The following is a 19371-nucleotide window of genomic DNA, read 5'->3' on the forward strand; positions in this document are numbered from 1 at the left end:
ACATACATGGTGTGTGTGTTACCTACATACATGGTGTGTGTGTGTTACCTACATACATGGTGCGTGTGTTACCTACATACATGGTGTGTGTGTTACCTACATACATGGTGTGTGTGTGTGTGTTACCTACATACATAGTGTGTGTGTGTTACCTACATACATGGTGTGTGTGTTACCTACATACATGGTGTGTGTGTTACCTACATACATGGTGTGTGTGTTACCTACATACATGGTGTGTGTGTTACCTACATACACGGTGTGTGTGTTACCTACATACATGGTGTGTGTGTTACTTACATACATGGTGTGTGTGTTACCTACATACATGATGTGTGTGTTACCTACATACATGGTGTGTGTGTTACCTACATACCTGGTGTGTGTGTTACCTACATACATGGTGTGTGTGTTACCTACATACATGGTGTGTGTGTTACCTACATACCTGGTGTGTGTTACCTACATACATGGTGTGTGTGTTACCTACATACATGGTGTGTGTGTTACCTACATACATGGTGTGTGTGTTACCTACATACATAGTGTGTGTGTGTGTTACCTACATACCTGGTGTGTGTGTTACCTACATACATGGTGTGTGTGTTACCTACATACATGGTGTGTGTGTTACCTACATACCTGGTGTGTGTTACCTACATACATGGTGTGTGTGTTACCTACATACATGGTGTGTGTGTTACCTACATACATGGTGTGTGTGTTACCTACATACATAGTGTGTGTGTGTTACCTACATACATGGTGTGTGTGTTACCTACATACATGGTGTATGTGTTACCTACATACCTGGTGTGTGTGTTACCTACATACATGGTGTGTGTGTTACCTACATACATGGTGTGCGTGTTACCTACATACATGGTGTGTGTGTTACCTACATACATAGTGTGTGTGTTACCTACATACATGGTGTGTGTGTTACCTACATACATGGTGTGTGTGTTACCTACATACCTGGTGTGTGTGTTACCTACATACATGGTGTGTGTGTTACCTACATACCTGGTGTGTGTGTTACCTACATACATGGTGTGTGTGTTACCTACATACATGGTGTGTGTGTTACCTACATACATGGTGTGTGTGTTACCTACATACATGGTGTGTGTGTTACCTACATACACGGTGTGTGTGTTACCTACATACATGGTGTGTGTGTTACTTACATACATGGTGTGTGTGTTACCTACATACATGATGTGTGTGTTACCTACATACATGGTGTGTGTGTTACCTACAAACCTGGTATGTGTGTTACCTACATACATGGTGTGTGTGTTACCTACATACCTGGTGTGTGTGTTACCTACATACATGGTGTGTGTGTTACCTACATACATGGTGTGTGTGTTACCTACATACATGGTGTGTGTGTTACCTACATACATGGTGTGTGTGTTACCTACATACATGGTGTGTGTGTTACCTACATACATGGTGTGTGTGTTACCTACATACCTGGTGTGTGTGTTACTTACATACATGGTGTGTTTGTTACCTACATACATGGTGTGTGTGTTACCTACATACATGGTGTGTGTGTTACCTACATACATGGTGTGTGTGTTACCTACATACATGGTGTGTGTGTTACCTACATACATGGTGTGTGTGTTACCTACATACATGGTGTGTGTGTTACCTACATACCTGGTGTGTGTGTTACCTACATACATGGTGTGTGTGTTACCTACATACATGGTGTGTGTGTTACCTACATACATGGTGTGTGTGTTACCTACATACATGGTGTGTGTGTTACCTACATACATGGTGTGTGTGTTACCTACATACATGGTGTGTGTGTTACCTACATACATGGTGTGTGTGTTACCTACATACCTGGTGTGTGTGTTACTTACATACATGGTGTGTGTGTTACCTACATACATGGTGTGTGTGTTACCTACATACATGGTGTGTGTGTTACCTACATACATGGTGTGTGTGTTACCTACATACATGGTGTGTGTGTGTTACCTACATACCTGGTGTGTGTGTTACCTACATACATGGTGTTACGACATCAAACCTTTCTCTCTGACAGCGTGGATATAAAACATTAATGGAGGTTTTCAAATTGCTTTACAGGCAGAATAGATTAAAACAAATCTAATATTTTCACATTTGGAGCATGAAAACAGTTGTTTACGACCATTTTAAATTACAAACCCCGTTTGGGAAATTGTGTTAGATGTAAATATAAACAGAATACAATGATTTGCAAATCCTTTTCAAGCCATATTCAGTTGAATATGCTACAAAGACAACATATTTCATGTTCAAACTGACAAACTTTTTTTTTTTTTTTTGCCAATAATCATTAACTTAGAATTTCATGGCTGCAACACGTGCCAAAGTAGTTGGGAAAGGGCATGTTCACCACTGTTTACATCACCTTTTCTTTTAACACTCAATAAACGTTTGGGAACTAATTGTTGAAGCTTTGAAAGTGGAATTCTTTCCCATTTTTGTTTTATGTAGAGCTTCAGTCCTTCTTGTTTTATGTAGAGCTTCAGTCCTTCAACGGTCCGGGGTCTCCGCTGTCGTATTTTATGCTTCATAATCCATGCGTTTGTTACGTCTCGCCTCGACTTCTGTAACGTATTATTTTCGGGTCTCCCCATGTCTAGCATTAAAAGATTACAGTTGGTACAAAATGCGGCTGCTAGACTTTTGACAAGAACAAGAAAGTTTGATCACATTACGCCTGTACTGTATATACCTTTATATACATATATACATACATATATACCTATACTGTATATACCTTTATATACATATATACATACATATATACCTATACTGTATATACCTTTATATACATATATACATACATATATACCTATACTGTATATACCTTTATATACATATATACATACATATATACCTATACTGGCTCACCTGCACTGGCTTCCTGTGCACTTAAGATGTGACTTTAAGGTTTTACTACTTACGTATAAAATACTACACGGTCTAGCTCCATCCTATCTTGCCGATTGTATTGTACCATATGTCCCGGCAAGAAATCTGCGTTCAAAGGACTCCGGCTTATTAGTGATTCCCAAAGCCCAAAAAAAGTCTGCGGGCTATAGAGCATTTTCCGTTCGGACTCCAGTACTCTGGAATGCCCTCCCGGTAACAGTTCGAGATGCCACCTCAGTAGAAGCATTTAAGTCTCACCTTAAAACTCATTTGTATACTCTAGCCTTTAAATAGACTCCCTTTTTAGACCAGTTGATCTGCCGTTTCTTTTCTTTTTCTTCTATGTCCCACTCTCCCTTGTGGAGGGGGTCCGGTCCGATCCGGTGGCCATGTACTGCTTGCCTGTGTATCGGCTGGGGACATCTCTGCGATGCTGATCCGCCTCCGCTTGGGATGGTTTCCTGCTGGCTCCGCTGTGAACGGGACTCTCGCTGCTGTGTTGGATCCATTGTGGATTGAACTTTCACAGTATCATGTTAGACCCGCTCGACATCCATTGCTTTCCTCCTCTCCAAGGTTCTCATAGTCATTATTGTCACCGACGTCCCACTGGGTGTGAGTTTTCCTTGCCCTTATGTGGGCCTACCGAGGATGTCGTGGTGGTTTGTGCAGCCCTTTGAGAAACTAGTGATTTAGGGCTATATAAGTAAACATTGATTGATTGATTGATAATGCACCACACATTTTCCATGGGAGACAGGTCTGAACTGCAGGCGGGCCAGGAAAGTACCCGCACTCCTTTACTACGAAACCACGCTGTTGTAACACGTGCTGAATGTGGCTTGGCATTGTCTTGCTGAAATAAGTAGGGGCGTCCATGAAAAAGACGGCGCTTAGATGGCAGCATATGTTGTTCCAAAAGCTGTATGTACCTTTCAGCATTAATGGTGCCTTCACAGATGTGTAAGTTACCCATGCCATGGGCACTAATGCACCCCCATACCATCACACATGTGTAAGTTACCCATGCCTTGGGCACTAATGCACCCCCATACCATCACACATGTGTAAGTTACCCATGCCATGGGCACTAATGCACCCCCATACCATCACACATGTGTAAGTTACCCATGCCTTGGGCACTAATGCACCCCCATACCATCACACATGTGTAAGTTACCCATGCCTTGGGCACTAATGCACCCCCATACCATCACACATGTGTAAGTTACCCATGCCTTGGGCACTAATACACCCCCATACCATCACACATGTGTAAGTTACCCATGCCTTGGGCACTAATGCACCCCCATACCATCACACATGTGTAAGTTACCCATGCCATGGGCACTAATGCACCCCCATACCATCACACATGTGTAAGTTACCCATGCCTTGGGCACTAATGCACCCCCATACCATCACACATGTGTAAGTTACCCATGCCATGGGCACTAATGCACCCCCATACCATCACACATGTGTAAGTTACCCATGCCTTGGGCACTAATGCACCCCCATACCATCACACATGTGTAAGTTACCCATGCCATGGGCACTAATGCACCCCCATACCATCACACATGTGTAAGTTACCCATGCCTTGGGCACTAATGCACCCCCATACCATCACACATGTGTAAGTTACCCATGCCTTGGGCACTAATGCACCCCCATACCATCACACATGTGTAAGTTACCCATGCCATGGGCACTAATGCACCCCCATACCATCACACATGTGTAAGTTACCCATGCCTTGGGCACTAATGCACCCCCATACCATCACACATGTGTAAGTTACCCATGCCATGGGCACTAATGCACCCCCATACCATCACACATGTGTAAGTTACCCATGCCTTGGGCACTAATGCACCCCCATACCATCACACATGTGTAAGTTACCCATGCCTTGGGCACTAATGCACCCCCATACCATCACACATGTGTAAGTTACCCATGCCTTGGGCACTAATGCACCCCCATACCATCACACATGCTGGCTTTTACACTTTGCGTCGATAACAGTCTGGATGGTTCGCTTCCTGTTTGGTCCGGATGACATAATGTCGAGTATTTCCAAAAACAATTTGAAATGTGGACTCGTCAGACCACAAAACACTTTTCCACTTTGCATCAACGATTACGGGCCCAGAGAAGCCGGCGGCATTTCTGGATGTTGTTGATAAATTGCTTTCGCTTTGTATAGTAGAGTTTTAACTTGCACTTACAGATGTAGCGACGAATTGTATTTAGTGAAGTCCATGTGGCGATATCCTTTGTGAAGTGAAGTGAATTATATTTATATAGCGCTTTTCCTCTAGTGACTCAAAGCGCTTTACATAGTGAAACCCAATATCTAATTTACATTCAAACCAGTGTGGGTGGCACTGGAAGCAGGTGGGTAAAGTGTCTTGCCCAAGGACACAACGGTAGTGACTAGGTTGGCAGAGGCGGGATTCGAACCTGCAACCCTCAAGTTGCTGGCACGGCCACTCTACCAACCGAGCTAAACCGCCCAATCCTTTAGAGATTGATGTGGGTTTTTGATACAGTGATGTCTGAGGGATGGAAGGTCACGGTCATTCAATGTTGGTTTCTGGCCATGCCGCTTACGTGGAGTGATTTCTCCAGATTCTCTGAACCTTTTGATGATATTATAAAACCGTAGAAATTGAAATCTCTTAATTTCTTGCAATGTCACTTTGAGAAAGGTTGTTCTTAAACTGTTTGACTATTTGCTCACGCAGTTGTGGACAAAGGGGTGTACCTCGCCCCATCCTTTCTTGTGAATGACTTAGCATTTCATGGAAGCTGTTTTTATAGCCAATCATGGCACCCACCTGTTCCCAATTAGCCTGCACACCTGTGGGATGTTCCAAATAAGTGTTTGATGAGCATTTCTCAACTTGATCAGTATTTATTGCCACCTTTCCCAACTTCTTTGTCATGTGTTGCTGGCATCAAATTCTAAAGTGAATGATTATTTGCAAAAGAAAAACATGTTTATGAGTTTGAACATGAAATATGTTGTCTTTGTAGCATATTCAACTGAATATGGCTTGAAAAGGATTTGCAAATCATTGTATTCTGTTTATATTTACATCTAACACCATTTCCCAACTCATATGGAAACGAGGTTTGTACATTTTAAACATTACAGATCTCTAAATAAATGTAGGTGTTGAGGGTTCCTGGTTCTATTCCTTTGGTCCATTACTTCCATTGTTAGCTGACTGTGGCAAGCATTTATTTAAGAGTTAGAATGAATACAAAAATAAAAACGCATCTCATCATATCATTTATTCTTGTCTGACATTATGGTTGTGAATCATAGACACAAATCCAAAAAAAGTGCAGTTGCCCTTTAAGCGCAAAAATGATTGAAGTGGTGAAGTTGGATTTTTTATTTGCATTTTCATTTTAGTTTGGTTAAAAAATATTTATTATTGGGTATAGTTTATTTATTTTTGCATTACATAATTGTATGTGTATTTATTTTTCATCCGTTATTCATATGCAGTATATTCGGTTAATACTTATTTTTCTAATCAGCCTGACCTAAGCCTAAGGTTTGTGTTAAATGAATGTGTGATGAACACATGCTTTCATATCATTTGACAAACTGTTCAATTGTATGTAGATTACAGATCATTATTGACTTTGATTAAAATCAACCTCCGCGTTAATATTTCAGTCACATATTTTAACATAAGTCACATAGTTTTGCTTATTTGACTTAAGGCTTGTCAATCTTATTACTAAGATTGTTATTTAATGTTCAGTTTACATTTGCATTCTGCGTTATTACAACACATTTATATCACACACACAAGATCCATAGCATTTTCTCTGTCCTACAAAGAAATGTGTTTCACCTGCCAGCGTGTGCTCGGTTTGTGCCTGAACACAATCTGGCAGCGTACGCCTGGAGCAGCAGACCTCGCCACATTCTCACTTCCATACAGAAACTTTAGGTAACACAAGTCCCTTAAAGCATAATGACTATGAAACCATCTTTGTTTGAGGAGACAACCCTAAGTCTTCCCTCCAAGATGCGTGCAAGGACCACACAAGAACCATCACATTCATCTCCAGAAGAAACTTTTAAAGTCATACCGCCGTCCCCCCACATGTACACGCACACACACACACACACACACACACACAAGCACACACAGCTTTTGTCTCTCTGACGAACTTCATTGTTTTGTCTTCAGAAAATAGAAAGCACAGAGAATGTTCAATTGCTTGTGAAATTTAAATGGGGGAGATTACACAGCTGCTGAAGACCCCTTTTTCTCTCACACACACACTCACGCACACGAACACGCACACACACACACACACACACACACACACACACGCACGCACACACGCACACACACACACATTTGTGCCACTTCATTGGTTTTTCAGCCTAACTGATGCAACCTTTAGCCTTCTTAGAGGCAATAAGTATGGTGTTCATGGTGCCATTGTTTTTTGTGGTTTTAACAGGATCGCGCAAAAACTACAAAAACATTCAACTTTGTGGATCATGTGCCAAAAGAACACATTCAACTGTGGTGCAAATTTACATTTTGCCAAACTGCGCATGGTCCACGTCAATTTTTTAAACCTTTTATATTTTTAATTTTCCTAAGGGAAATCTACTGAAAGAATCAATAAAGTGCTATATATATATATATATATATATATATTGTCAGGAGAAAAAAATCTCCTGACGATTGAGGGAACCCCTCATGAAACAGTTCTGTAGAGATGAAATAGTCTTATTTTTCCCACACATACATATATTGCGCTCTACCACGGTATCGAGCACTATTCTCTGGATAATGCAATTAAGATATATATTGCACGGGGAAGACCCAGGACACATTGGGGAAACTATTTTTCCCGGCTGGCCAGGGAACGCCAGGGGATCCCCCGGGAAGAGCTGGACGAAGTGGCTGGGGAAAGGGAAGTCTGGGCTTCCCTGCTTAGGCTGTTGCCCCCTCAACCCGACCTCGGATAAGCGGAAGAAGATGGATGGATTTGATGGATGTGTGTGTATGTATATACCATCCATTTTTTACCGCTTGTTCCCTTTGGCGTCGCGGGGGGGTGGGAGGGGGGGGGGGGGGGGGGGGGGGGGCTGGTGCCTATCTCAATACATAATTATATTATTTCTGAACTAACCCTAACCCTTGTAATGACTGTATTTTTATTTCTCTGATAATCAAGTCTCACATCCTGACTCTTATTTCTGTGCAGCTGGGACTCTCACGGTTCTTCTCTGAAGACGGCCATCTTGTTTACCGTCAGGTGAAGATGGCGGCACGCCCCTACCAGACAGTCAAGCAGCAGTGGTTCAGGTCACTGCAGGAAACAGGCCTGGGCACTTGGGTTAAGAAGCCTCCTGAGGAAGAACAGTTCCTGTTGTCGGACTAAAGAGTGTGTGTGTTAGCCTTTTATTTTTTTATTAGGACAAGGTAGAACCTTTGCAAACAGCTTTATTACTGCAAACTCTTACTTGTCACCATAGTGTGTGTGTGTGTGTGTGTGTATGTGTGTGTGTGTGTGTGTGTGTGTGTGTGTGTGTGTGTGTGTGTGTGTGTGTGTGTGTGTGTTTTGATCTGTATGGACCACACATTCTCTCCTCCACTCCATATGAAAAGCGGAAGGTCAACTGGACATGCTGAAAAGAACAGAAAATAAAAAGGACTGGTGTGCTGCTGTTGGTCTCCTTTTAAACACACTGACACAAATACTCAGTCTTTGCCACCAACCCCACCCCCGCCCTCAGGTGTTGCGTCTGTCAAGAAAAGGTGGGGTAACCTTGAGAGATGTGAAAGGCAGCCGCTATCTTGTCATCAGCTATTTTCAGGCCCCAAAGCTCCCGCAGAGGTGCCCAGTCATAGGGGAGAAAGCGTGAACGAGACAGAGGAAAGGCAAAAAAAGAGAAGGCCTCCGTCCAATTACCTGTCCTGTCAGGGTGACGGCTGTCGAGGAAGAGGAAGAGAGGGGGAAAGAGAACACAAGGACAGACAATTCAATGCCATCTCAAACCACCTTTTTCCATCTTTGTCCTTTTACTCACCTCCCACTTTCTTTGTTTCCATCACTTCCTCCACCAATCAGTACACCACCACCACATAGACACAAGTTATATATATATATATAACTTCACTGATTTGGGGATTTGAATGTATATATATATCCATCCATTTCCTACCGCTTAGTCCCTTTCGGGGCCACGTGTGTGTGTGAAGGATTTGGGGATTTGTATGTATATGTATATGTATGTATTTGTTTCCATCACTTCCTCCACCAATCAGTTCACCACCACCACATAGACACAAGTTATATATATATATATATATATATATATATATATCAATCAATCAATCAATGTTTACTTATATAGCCCTAAATCACTAGTGTCTCAAAGGGCTGCACAAACCACCACGACATCCTCGGTAGGCCCACATAAGGGCAAGGAAAACTCACACCCAGTGGGACATCGGTGACAATAATGACCTAGTGGGACGTCGGTGACAATAATGACTATGAGAACCTTAGAGAGGAGGAAAGCAATGGATGTCAAGCGGGTCTAACATGATACTGTGAAAGTTCAATCCACAATGGATCCAATCCAACACAGTCGCAAGAGTCCAGTCCAAAGCGGGTCCAACTCAGCAGAGAGAGTCCCGTTCACAGCGGAGCCACCAGGAAACCATCCCAAGCGGAGGCGGATCAGCAGCGCAGAGATGTCCCCAGCCGATACACAGGCAAGCAGTACATGGCCACCGGATCGGACCGGACCCCCTCCACAGGGGAGAGTGGGACATAGAAGAAAAAGAAAAGAAACAGCAGATCAACTGGTCTAAAAAGGGAGTCTATTTAAAGGCTACAGTATACAAATGAGTTGCAAAAAGTTAGCGGACATCCATTGTTTAATTTCATTAAGACACGCCTCCAGCTGACTACAATCCGGCGTGTTGGTCAGCTTTAGGGGCATGTAGAGTTGGGTGTCATCAGCATAACAGTGAAAGCTAACACCGTATTTGCGTATGATGTCACCTAGCGGCAGCATGTAGATGCTGAAGAGTGCAGGGCCAAGGACCGAACCCTGGGGAACTCCACACGTTACCTTAACGTAGTGCGAGGTCACATTGTTATGGGAGACACACTGCATCCTATCAGTAAGATAAGAGTTAAACCAAGACAGGGCTAAGTCTGACATACCGATTCGTGTTTTGATACGTTCTAATAAAATATTATGATCGACGGTATCGAAAGCAGCGCTAAGCTCGAGGAGCAGCAACATATATATATATGTAACTGCTGTGTACCTGTCCCGTCAAGAATCCACACACAGGCTGGTTTGGATGATGTGGTTCTTTACTGCTAGCTGCAATGAGTGATGGGAATGCACATACAGACAATATGTGGTTAGCACCTCTGCTGGTTTCGATGTCATTAGTAGAGTGCAGGAAGTCTGCTCAAGTACATAACATTTTCATTTTTTTACAATGACATGAAATACAATTACAGGTGTAACTTAACACAATGGTTTCTAACAGTATACTTTTTTTGTGTGATCGTATAGTGGTTTTAACTTGCTTTTATCTTCCCTGGTATTACATTCAATTCAATACAATATATTTTTAACTTGTTTTTTAACCTACATCATCCTTTTTATATATTTATGAAATACAAAATAGAAAAGTACAAAATACAATACAATACATGACACAATCATTAAATGGACTTTTAGCACCCTCTGGTGGCGACTAGCGAAAATGACAGACCACGTTGCGTCCATGCCAAATTGTCGGACAATTCAAACTTAAACATGAATGTACGAACACGTAACACGCACATAGTGCAACAATTATTACCTGCAATGAGTGATGGGAATGCACATATACACAATATGTGCTTAGCACCTCTGCTGGTTTCAATGTCTATAGGGGAAAATAATATGGACTTCAGTGCAACATAGTAGTACATCTAAGGTGAGCAACAACTAATAATATGGACTTCAGTGCAACATAGTAGTACATCTAAGGTGAGCAACAACTAATAATATGGACTTCAGTGCAACATAGTAGTACATCTAAGGTGAGCAACAACTAATAATATGGACTTCAGTGCAACATAGTAGTACATCTAAGGTGAGCAACAACTAATAATATGGACTTCAGTGCAACATAGTAGTACATCTAAGGTGAGCAACAACTAATAATATGGACTTCAGTGCAACATAGTAGTACATCTAAGGTGAGCAACAACTAATAATATGGACTTCAGTGCAACATAGTAGTACATCTAAGGTGAGCAACAACTAATAATATGGACTTCAGTGCAACATAGTAGTACATCTAAGGTGAGCAACAACTAATAATATGGACTTCAGTGCAACATAGTAGTACATCTAAGGTGAGCAACAACTAATAATATGGACTTCAGTGCAACATAGTAGTACATCTAAGGTGAGCAACAACTAATAATATGGACTTCAGTGCAACATAGTAGTACATCTAAGGTGAGCAACAACTAATAATATGGACTTCAGTGCAACATAGTAGTACATCTAAGGTGAGCAACAACTAATAATATGGACTTCAGTGCAACATAGTAGTACATCTAAGGTGAGCAACAACTAATAATATGGACTTCAGTGCAACATAGTAGTACATCTAAGGTGAGCAACAACTAATAATATGGACTTCAGTGCAACATAGTAGTACATCTAAGGTGAGCAACAACTAATAATATGGACTTCAGTGCAACATAGTAGTACATCTAAGGTGAGCAACAACTAATAATATGGACTTCAGTGCAACATAGTAGTACATCTAAGGTGAGCAACAACTAATAATATGGACTTCAGTGCAACATAGTAGTACATCTAAGGTGAGCAACAACTAATAATATGGACTTCAGTGCAACATAGTAGTACATCTAAGGTGAGCAACAACTAATAATATGGACTTCAGTGCAACATAGTAGTACATCTAAGGTGAGCAACAACTAATAATATGGACTTCAGTGCAACATAGTAGTACATCTAAGGTGAGCAACAACTAATAATATGGACTTCAGTGCAACATAGTAGTACATCTAAGGTGAACAACAACTAATAATATGGACTTCAGTGCAACATAGTAGTACATCTAAGGTGAGCAACAACTAATAATATGGACTTCAGTGCAACATAGTAGTACATCTAAGGTGAGCAACAACTAATAATATGGACTTCAGTGCAACATAGTAGTACATCTAAGGTGAGCAACAACTAATAATATGGACTTCAGTGCAACATAGTAGTACATCTAAGGTGAGCAACAACTAATAATATGGACTTCAGTGCAACATAGTAGTACATCTAAGGTGAGCAACAACTAATAATATGGACTTCAGTGCAACATAGTAGTACATCTAAGGTGAGCAACAACTAATAATATGGACTTCAGTGCAACATAGTAGTACATCTAAGGTGAGCAACAACTAATAATATGGACTTCAGTGCAACATAGTAGTACATCTAAGGTGAGCAACAACTAATAATATGGACTTCAGTGCAACATAGTAGTACATCTAAGGTGAGCAACAACTAATAATATTGACTTCAGTGCAACATAGTAGTACATCTAACGTGAGCAACAACCAATTAAAAATGAAAATTCCACAACATGGCATTTCAATTGCTGTTAAATAACTGTGTGTCTTACAATGAATATCACGTTAGCTTTAGTGTCATTTACAATATTTTAAGGAGCAATATCGGAATGGACTGAAAAGACAAGATACTTAAAATTCAAACTGGAACATTTTTATTTTTTGCAAATATTAGCTCATTTTGAGTGTGGTGCCTGCAACGTGTTTCAAAAAATCTGGCACAAGTGGCGAAAAAGACTGAGAAAGTCGAGGAATGCTCATCAAATACAGTACTTATTAGAAACATCCCACAGGTGAACAGGCTAATTGGGAACAGGTGGGTGCCATGATTGGGAATAAAAGCAACTTCCATGAAATGCTCACTCATCCACAAACAAGAATGGGGCGAAGGTCACCACTTTGTCAACAAATGCGTGAGCATATTGTTGAACAGTTTGAGAACAACATTTCTCAACGAGCTACTGCAAGGAATTTAAGGATTTCACCATGTACGGTCTGTAATATCAAAAGGTTCAGAGAATCTGGAGAAATCACTGCAGGTAACATTGAATGCCCGTGACCACAGGCAGCACAGCATCAAAAACCAACACTGTGTACAGGATATCGATATATCACCACATGGACTCAGGAAGACTTTAGAAAACCACTGTCAGTAACTAGAGTTTTTTGCTACATCTGTAAGTACAAGTTAAAACTCTACAATGTAAAAGCCAAATCCATTTATCAACAACACCCAGAAACGCCACCCGCTTCGCTGAGCCTGAGCTCATCTAAGATGGACTGATGCAAAGTGTAAAAGTATTCTGTGGTCTGACGAGTCTACATTTAAAATAGTTTTTGGAAACTGTGGACGTGTCTTCCGGAACAAAGAGGAAAATAATTTGCGTTATCAGTCCGTCCTGAAGTCTGGAAGTCAAACACTGTTTTGGACCACATTGATGGAATTGTAATATTGTAGTAATTGTGAGTGTGTTTTTGACCTTACCCCTTCAAAATAGTTGTGAAATAGTGGTCAACTCACGTCATTGCGTCTAGTCTACCGTGACGGGCAGCTTCAGTGAGCAGTAAGCAAGTAGTCGTGTGTGGGCACCCTGGGTCCTTGGTCGCCACCTTAAATAACTGTGGGAGGACAGAAACTTCTCGTAGAGCAGAAGGGCAAAAGCTCGTCTGATCTTGATTTTCGAATAATACGATAAATTTTGCGTTTGGAGGCCATTTGTAAAAAGTACAATAAAGATTCCTGGGTTGTGAGATCCTTGTGGCAGTAAAGTGTGCACTAAAATCAAGACACAATGGATGGGGGGGTTGGACAGGGAAAATGTGATGTAATGGTTACCATTTATTGATCAATTAAATGTGGTGTTGGCGATGATGCAATCCGCTTGTAGAGTCAAAAGGAAAAATAGAAAGTGATGAAAGAAAGAAATTTGTGCGCAAGGCGAGGAGCTTAATGGGTTAAAAAGGGGGCTTGCAGCACTTATGTGCTCGAGATTTACAGCTTTGATGAGACACAAAAGAAAGAATGAAAATAAGTGGAACAAAATGCAACGAAAGAACGTAGAAAAATAGGGAAGCGTCTAAAAAGGTGAACCGAATGGTCTTTTGCCGGCCAGGCATGCGCTAGTTTTTTCGGACGACCCGCCCAGACTTTGACTAAGCCACCGCCCAATGACATGAAACCGAAACCATCTTTGTACACACTTTGGATTGTTAGAGGAGGAGCTTGGGCGGTCGAAACAGAGAGAAAGCGCTCTGGCCCGCCCTCTCCTCCAGGGACAAGCGTGGGCGTTACCGCCACACCCCCTCCGAAACTGACACCGCTTCCTGTGATCACGTCCCAACTTTGCAGCCGCCCACTGGAAAACCCCCTGGGCATGCCGAATCCGACCAGACCACTGACTGTGCCTGTTGCGGCACTAATTCTTAACCTCTCACTTTACACGCTTGACCGTTTTATTGACGGAACTCAGTCTGCTCCTCCTGCAGCTTGCGACCTCCTGCATGCACATCAGACTTTCTTGAACCAAGTTCAACAAGGCCCAACTTCGTGGTCTCCAATAGCCGCCATCGGCTCACTGGAAGGCTACATTGACCAAAGCTCACATGATCTACACACGCTCTAGAACGCAAGAAGGCCACGCCTACCCACCATTTCCTGACAATAGGGGCTGACTTCAATATAGGCCTTTTGGCGTCGCAGGCATGCAAGCCATTGTTGACAAAGTCCCACCAATACCTTAAGGAGTGAGCCTTTGACTTAACACTTTAGACAAATTGACTGCAGCATACAATCTCTCCATACAGTAGCTGACTAGAGGGGCATTTTGTAGCATTGCGTTTCCACACAGGACGGCCGAAATATGGAACAGCAATCCAGCTTAATGGCTGTACCTCCAGCCTCACCTGTGACACCGAACATTTACAACATAGCAATACTTTCCTTTTTTTTACATCAAAATGCCACGCCCACCTTTTAGTGGAAAGACGGTGAGTCACCTTATGAATTCTTATCCAAAACTCAGGAACAGTGGCAACGGGCTATTGGTGTTCAGCCCAGTAAATCAGGGGAACAATTTTTCAGGCTGGCCACAACGAGGCCATGCCAATAGCAGTAAAACATAGGAAGAAAGCTAACCCTGATGTACTCTGTGAGACCGCAGTAAATGGGAGAGACATCTCATTCATCATACGAGGGTGACAAGGCAGGTGAGGGCTGCAAGGAAACAACTACTCCATTTGCAATTGGCTGAAGCAAAAAAACTGATGACAGAACTAAAAGCTTAAAAATCAGGCAAGGAGCACTCGGCAGCGGGCACACTCACTCTTGAGCTCCAGGATATGGAGGAGAGAATCCTCAATATATTCAACCTACGGAAGTGGGGCTCATGCGGTAGATGTGGTGCTCCATGATCAGTTCAGAGTGGAAACTGTTTTGCCTGTGACCAGCCGGGTCACTGAGCTTGCAACTGTCCTAACATATTTGGGCAGGAGAGGCTTCGCCATGCCCACGATCACCACGTGGATGTGGCAGAGAACGCCCACAGCAGGGCTCCTCCCAACAGCAGTTGCTTCAGTGCAGAATATTACAAGACTTTCTCCAGTGTTCTTGCTCCGGCTCTAAGAGGCATGTATAACGAAGCATTCCTGCACCATCGCCTCCCAGAAACCTTATTGAGGTCCACCATTTCTCTCATCCTTAAAGAGTGAAAGACCCCCTGCTTGGCAGCAGCTATAGACCAATTTCGTTCTTAAATTTAGATCTAAAAATTCTATCCAAGGTTCTCGCTCTCCGGCTCCAAAGGATGATGCCTTCCATCATCTCGTTGGATCAAACAGTTTTTATGCTAGGCCGGCAATACTCACACAACACTCAGCGCCTCCTAAACATTATCTATTCGCCAAATCCCTCGACCGTGGAGGTGGTGGTGTCCCTCGATGCGGAGAAAGCCTTTGACAGGGTTGAATGGGAATATCTATTTGAAGTGATGGGTTGGTTTGGTTTTAATGACTTTCATCCTCTGGGTTAAACTTTTATACTCGTCCCCAGTAGTTTCGGTACGTACAAATAATACACTATCCTCCTCAATATTTCTTAAAGGAGACACTAGGCAAGGTTGCCCATTGTCTTCATTACTGTTTGCTATTACGGTAGAACCACCTTGCTCTTTGGCTGCGCGCAGAAGGGGGCTTTAAAGTTATCACTCGGTCGGACACGTTGCACAAAGTGTCGCTTGATGTGGACGACTTGCTCTTTTACATCTCGGATCCTGCTAGCTCACTCCCAGTAATCTTTGACATTCTGGAGCGGTTTGGCACACACTCTGGTTACAAACTCAATTACCAAAAAAGTGAGATGTTTTCGATAAATTCCTTAGCTTAACAGTTACCATGATCTTTAGCAACATTCAGATGAGAACATGACGGCATTCATTACTTGGGAATCCTTATTACTCCAGCTATGTCTGATATGCTCCGGGCAAATTTTTACCTCTAATTGAAAAGATGGAGAAGGACTTTGCCTGCTGGTCTGTTTTACCATTATTTCTCTACGGCCGGATCATTCTGATCAAGATGATCTCTCTGCCTAAATTCCTTTACCTTTTTCAACATGTCCCCATATTTATTAGTAAATAATTTTTCGATAAATTAGACAAATCAATATCCTAATTTTTATGGTCGCCCTACAATCTCCCAAATCTGAAGGAGGGCTTGCACTCCCCAATTTTAGACAGTATTATTGGCCGTCTAATGTACAGAAACTCCTATACTGGATGGATGGAGGCTCTCAGACCCTCCTGGCCTGGGTATCCCTTGTAACGGCAATCCCACCCTTATTACGTTCTTGACTATGCTCCTCACTCCGTTTTTTATTTAAACTTGAAGGTGCAAACACCATTGCTTCGATGTCCATGAAAATATGGAAGCAGCTAAGGAAACACTTGGGTTTTCAGAGCCCATCTATATTGACCCCTTTACTAAAAAAAACAATTATTTAAACCTTCCCGTACTGTCCCCGCATTAATGACTTGGCACAATCATGGAAGACCTCTATGCAGACGGAGTGTTCTCATTATTTGCTGAACTCTCTTCCAAGTACAATTTGCCAACTCCCACCTTTTTTGTTTTTTTCAGGCGAGGGACTTCGTAAAGAAGCAGTTCCCACACTTTCCAAATTGTCCTCCATTGTTATCTTTATTATTAGTTTATTAAGGATCCCCATTAGTCTACACTGTAGCGGAGACTATTCTTCTTAGCATCTCCGTGCTATATACCTCCTTGAGTTCAATTACTCCAAATTCTCTATCAGTGATAAGAGCCTCGTGGGAGAGCGATCTTAATACCAACATATCCAATCAACACTGGAACACTGTCCTGAACCTGGTCGACTCCTCCTTGATATGTGCCCGTCATAGTCTCATCCAATGCAAAGTAATCCATAAAATTCACTACACTAATTCAACACAATCCAAAATCTACCCCACTGTTAGCAATACCTGCAATAGATGCAAACAATCTGAGGCTGAGCGTGTCCATATGTTCTGGTCCTGCCCTAAACTATGTTCCTTTTGGGAGGACATTTTTGACACAATCGTAAAGGCATACGGTCAAAACTTGTCCCCCAACCAATTATCAGCCATTTTTGGCATATGCCCTGATAACATGTGCCCGGTACCGCTAATATGCGCTGTTGCTTTTACGACCTTGCTGGGCAGGTGATTGATCTTGTTTAATTGGAAGTTTCCTCGCCCCCCATCACACGGCCGTTGGATTAGAGAGGTTCTCTACAATCTATAACTTGAAAGGCTCTACTCAAGTGTTTCAAAGCTCATGGAGTCCCCTTCTTGCCGTTTGTCAACTCTCTTGATTTATGCCCAGATGCAGATGAGGAATGATCTCCCATTTTATTTATAGATGTATTTATTTTTTTCTCCCTTTCTGTCTCCTTTCAGCCTGTGTCTGTCTCTGGCATTGTTTGGGTGTCTGCCATTGTTTGTGTGTGTGTGTGAATGTGTCTGTTTTTATCGTCTTACTTTATGTTTGTGCCCTATGTCCCTTGTTGGTTTGACCTGAGTAGGGTGGGTTGGTGGGTGGTTTGGGTTTTAAGGGAAAGGGTGGGAAGAATTTAGTGACTTCAAAATTGTGCTGTTTTCACTTGTACTTTTTCCTGTCTTTGAAAATATTAATGAAAAGTGTTGGATTAAAAGGCTTGTGAATGACCTCATACCTCGACATGGTTTCCTCAAAAAGATTTAATGTTAGCCATTTTAAGAATAGTCAATTAGCCTGTGTCGAACAAGCTCTCTGACTTGAACACAAATTCGGTTCGGTGTGCCATCCCCAATTGAGGGCAAAGTTGAAAGGTTGAACCAGAACATCAAAACGAAATTGGCAAAAATCTGTGCACAGATCAAAATGAATTGGATTTTCACCCTATGAATTGCATACATGTCAGCCATTCCCGGGACCAGCAGCTCCCCTGGAGGGAGGAATCAACATAAAACCAAAATGTTAATCTGACCAAATTCAAGAATTTGTCTGCCGTCCCAGTCCCCTCCCAGCTCAAATTGTCGTGCGAATCCTGTGCAGGTGCTGAGAACCTCACACTTTTAGATGCGATTTCCCTGTCACTCCACTAAGAATGTTGAGCATATTACTTACGTGTTCTAAGGACTGATAACAAAGGACTTTTGGTAATTATGGACCAACTTGATCAAATCCACCCTGATTTCTATTGGAGTATTCCTTACTATTATGTGGATGTTTTGCTGCCCTTTGTTGCTCAATCTCTCTGCACCCGCATCATTGTTAGGGTTGTCGAAGACCAACCCACCCAGTTTCTGGGCTTGCTATGTCACTGAAGGAGGCAAGGACAGAGTGACATTCAATGTATGTTAGTTTCCTTCCCTAAGAGAGATCTTCTGGGGAAGATCTGAAAGAGGAATGTGGAGAATGCATAGATTTTTAAGTGATATTTCTTAATCCATAGTCATGTTTGAAGCAGCTAATATTTTCACAAGTGAACTCTTTGGGTTTTTAACTATGTCCGCTATTAAACTCTTTGTCAACCTTGAAGGTGCCGAATGTGGCTAGGAGTATAACATACTCCCTTTCTGTGGAGAAGGCCTTATCTGTTTAGAACAACAGCTATATTTCCTCCTGGGCAGGAAGGCTGTTTTCGCTCTACATAAGCTGACTCTTTTTTTTTTTATTTAGACCTCTCTCTTGACGATGCTATGGTTGCATTGTAAG

General features: G+C 42.1%; 1 protein-coding gene across 2 annotated transcripts in view; it reads left to right on the forward strand.

Annotated features, from left to right (window-relative positions):
• adarb2 (adenosine deaminase RNA specific B2 (inactive)) overlaps positions 1-8671 on the forward strand; it is a 470621-nt gene extending 461950 nt beyond the window's left edge. For both annotated transcript variants that reach the window (XM_061922410.1, XM_061922411.1), the window contains exon 10: positions 8209-8671. In XM_061922410.1, coding sequence (XP_061778394.1) covers positions 8209-8385 — 177 coding nt within the window. In that variant the 3' untranslated portion in view covers positions 8386-8671. The remainder of the gene's footprint in view (positions 1-8208) is intronic.
• The last annotated feature ends 10700 nt before the right edge of the window (positions 8672-19371 follow it).

Source organism: Nerophis ophidion, linkage group LG15 (assembly GCF_033978795.1).
Source record: "Nerophis ophidion isolate RoL-2023_Sa linkage group LG15, RoL_Noph_v1.0, whole genome shotgun sequence".
NCBI classification, from domain to species: Eukaryota; Metazoa; Chordata; class Actinopteri; order Syngnathiformes; family Syngnathidae; genus Nerophis; species Nerophis ophidion.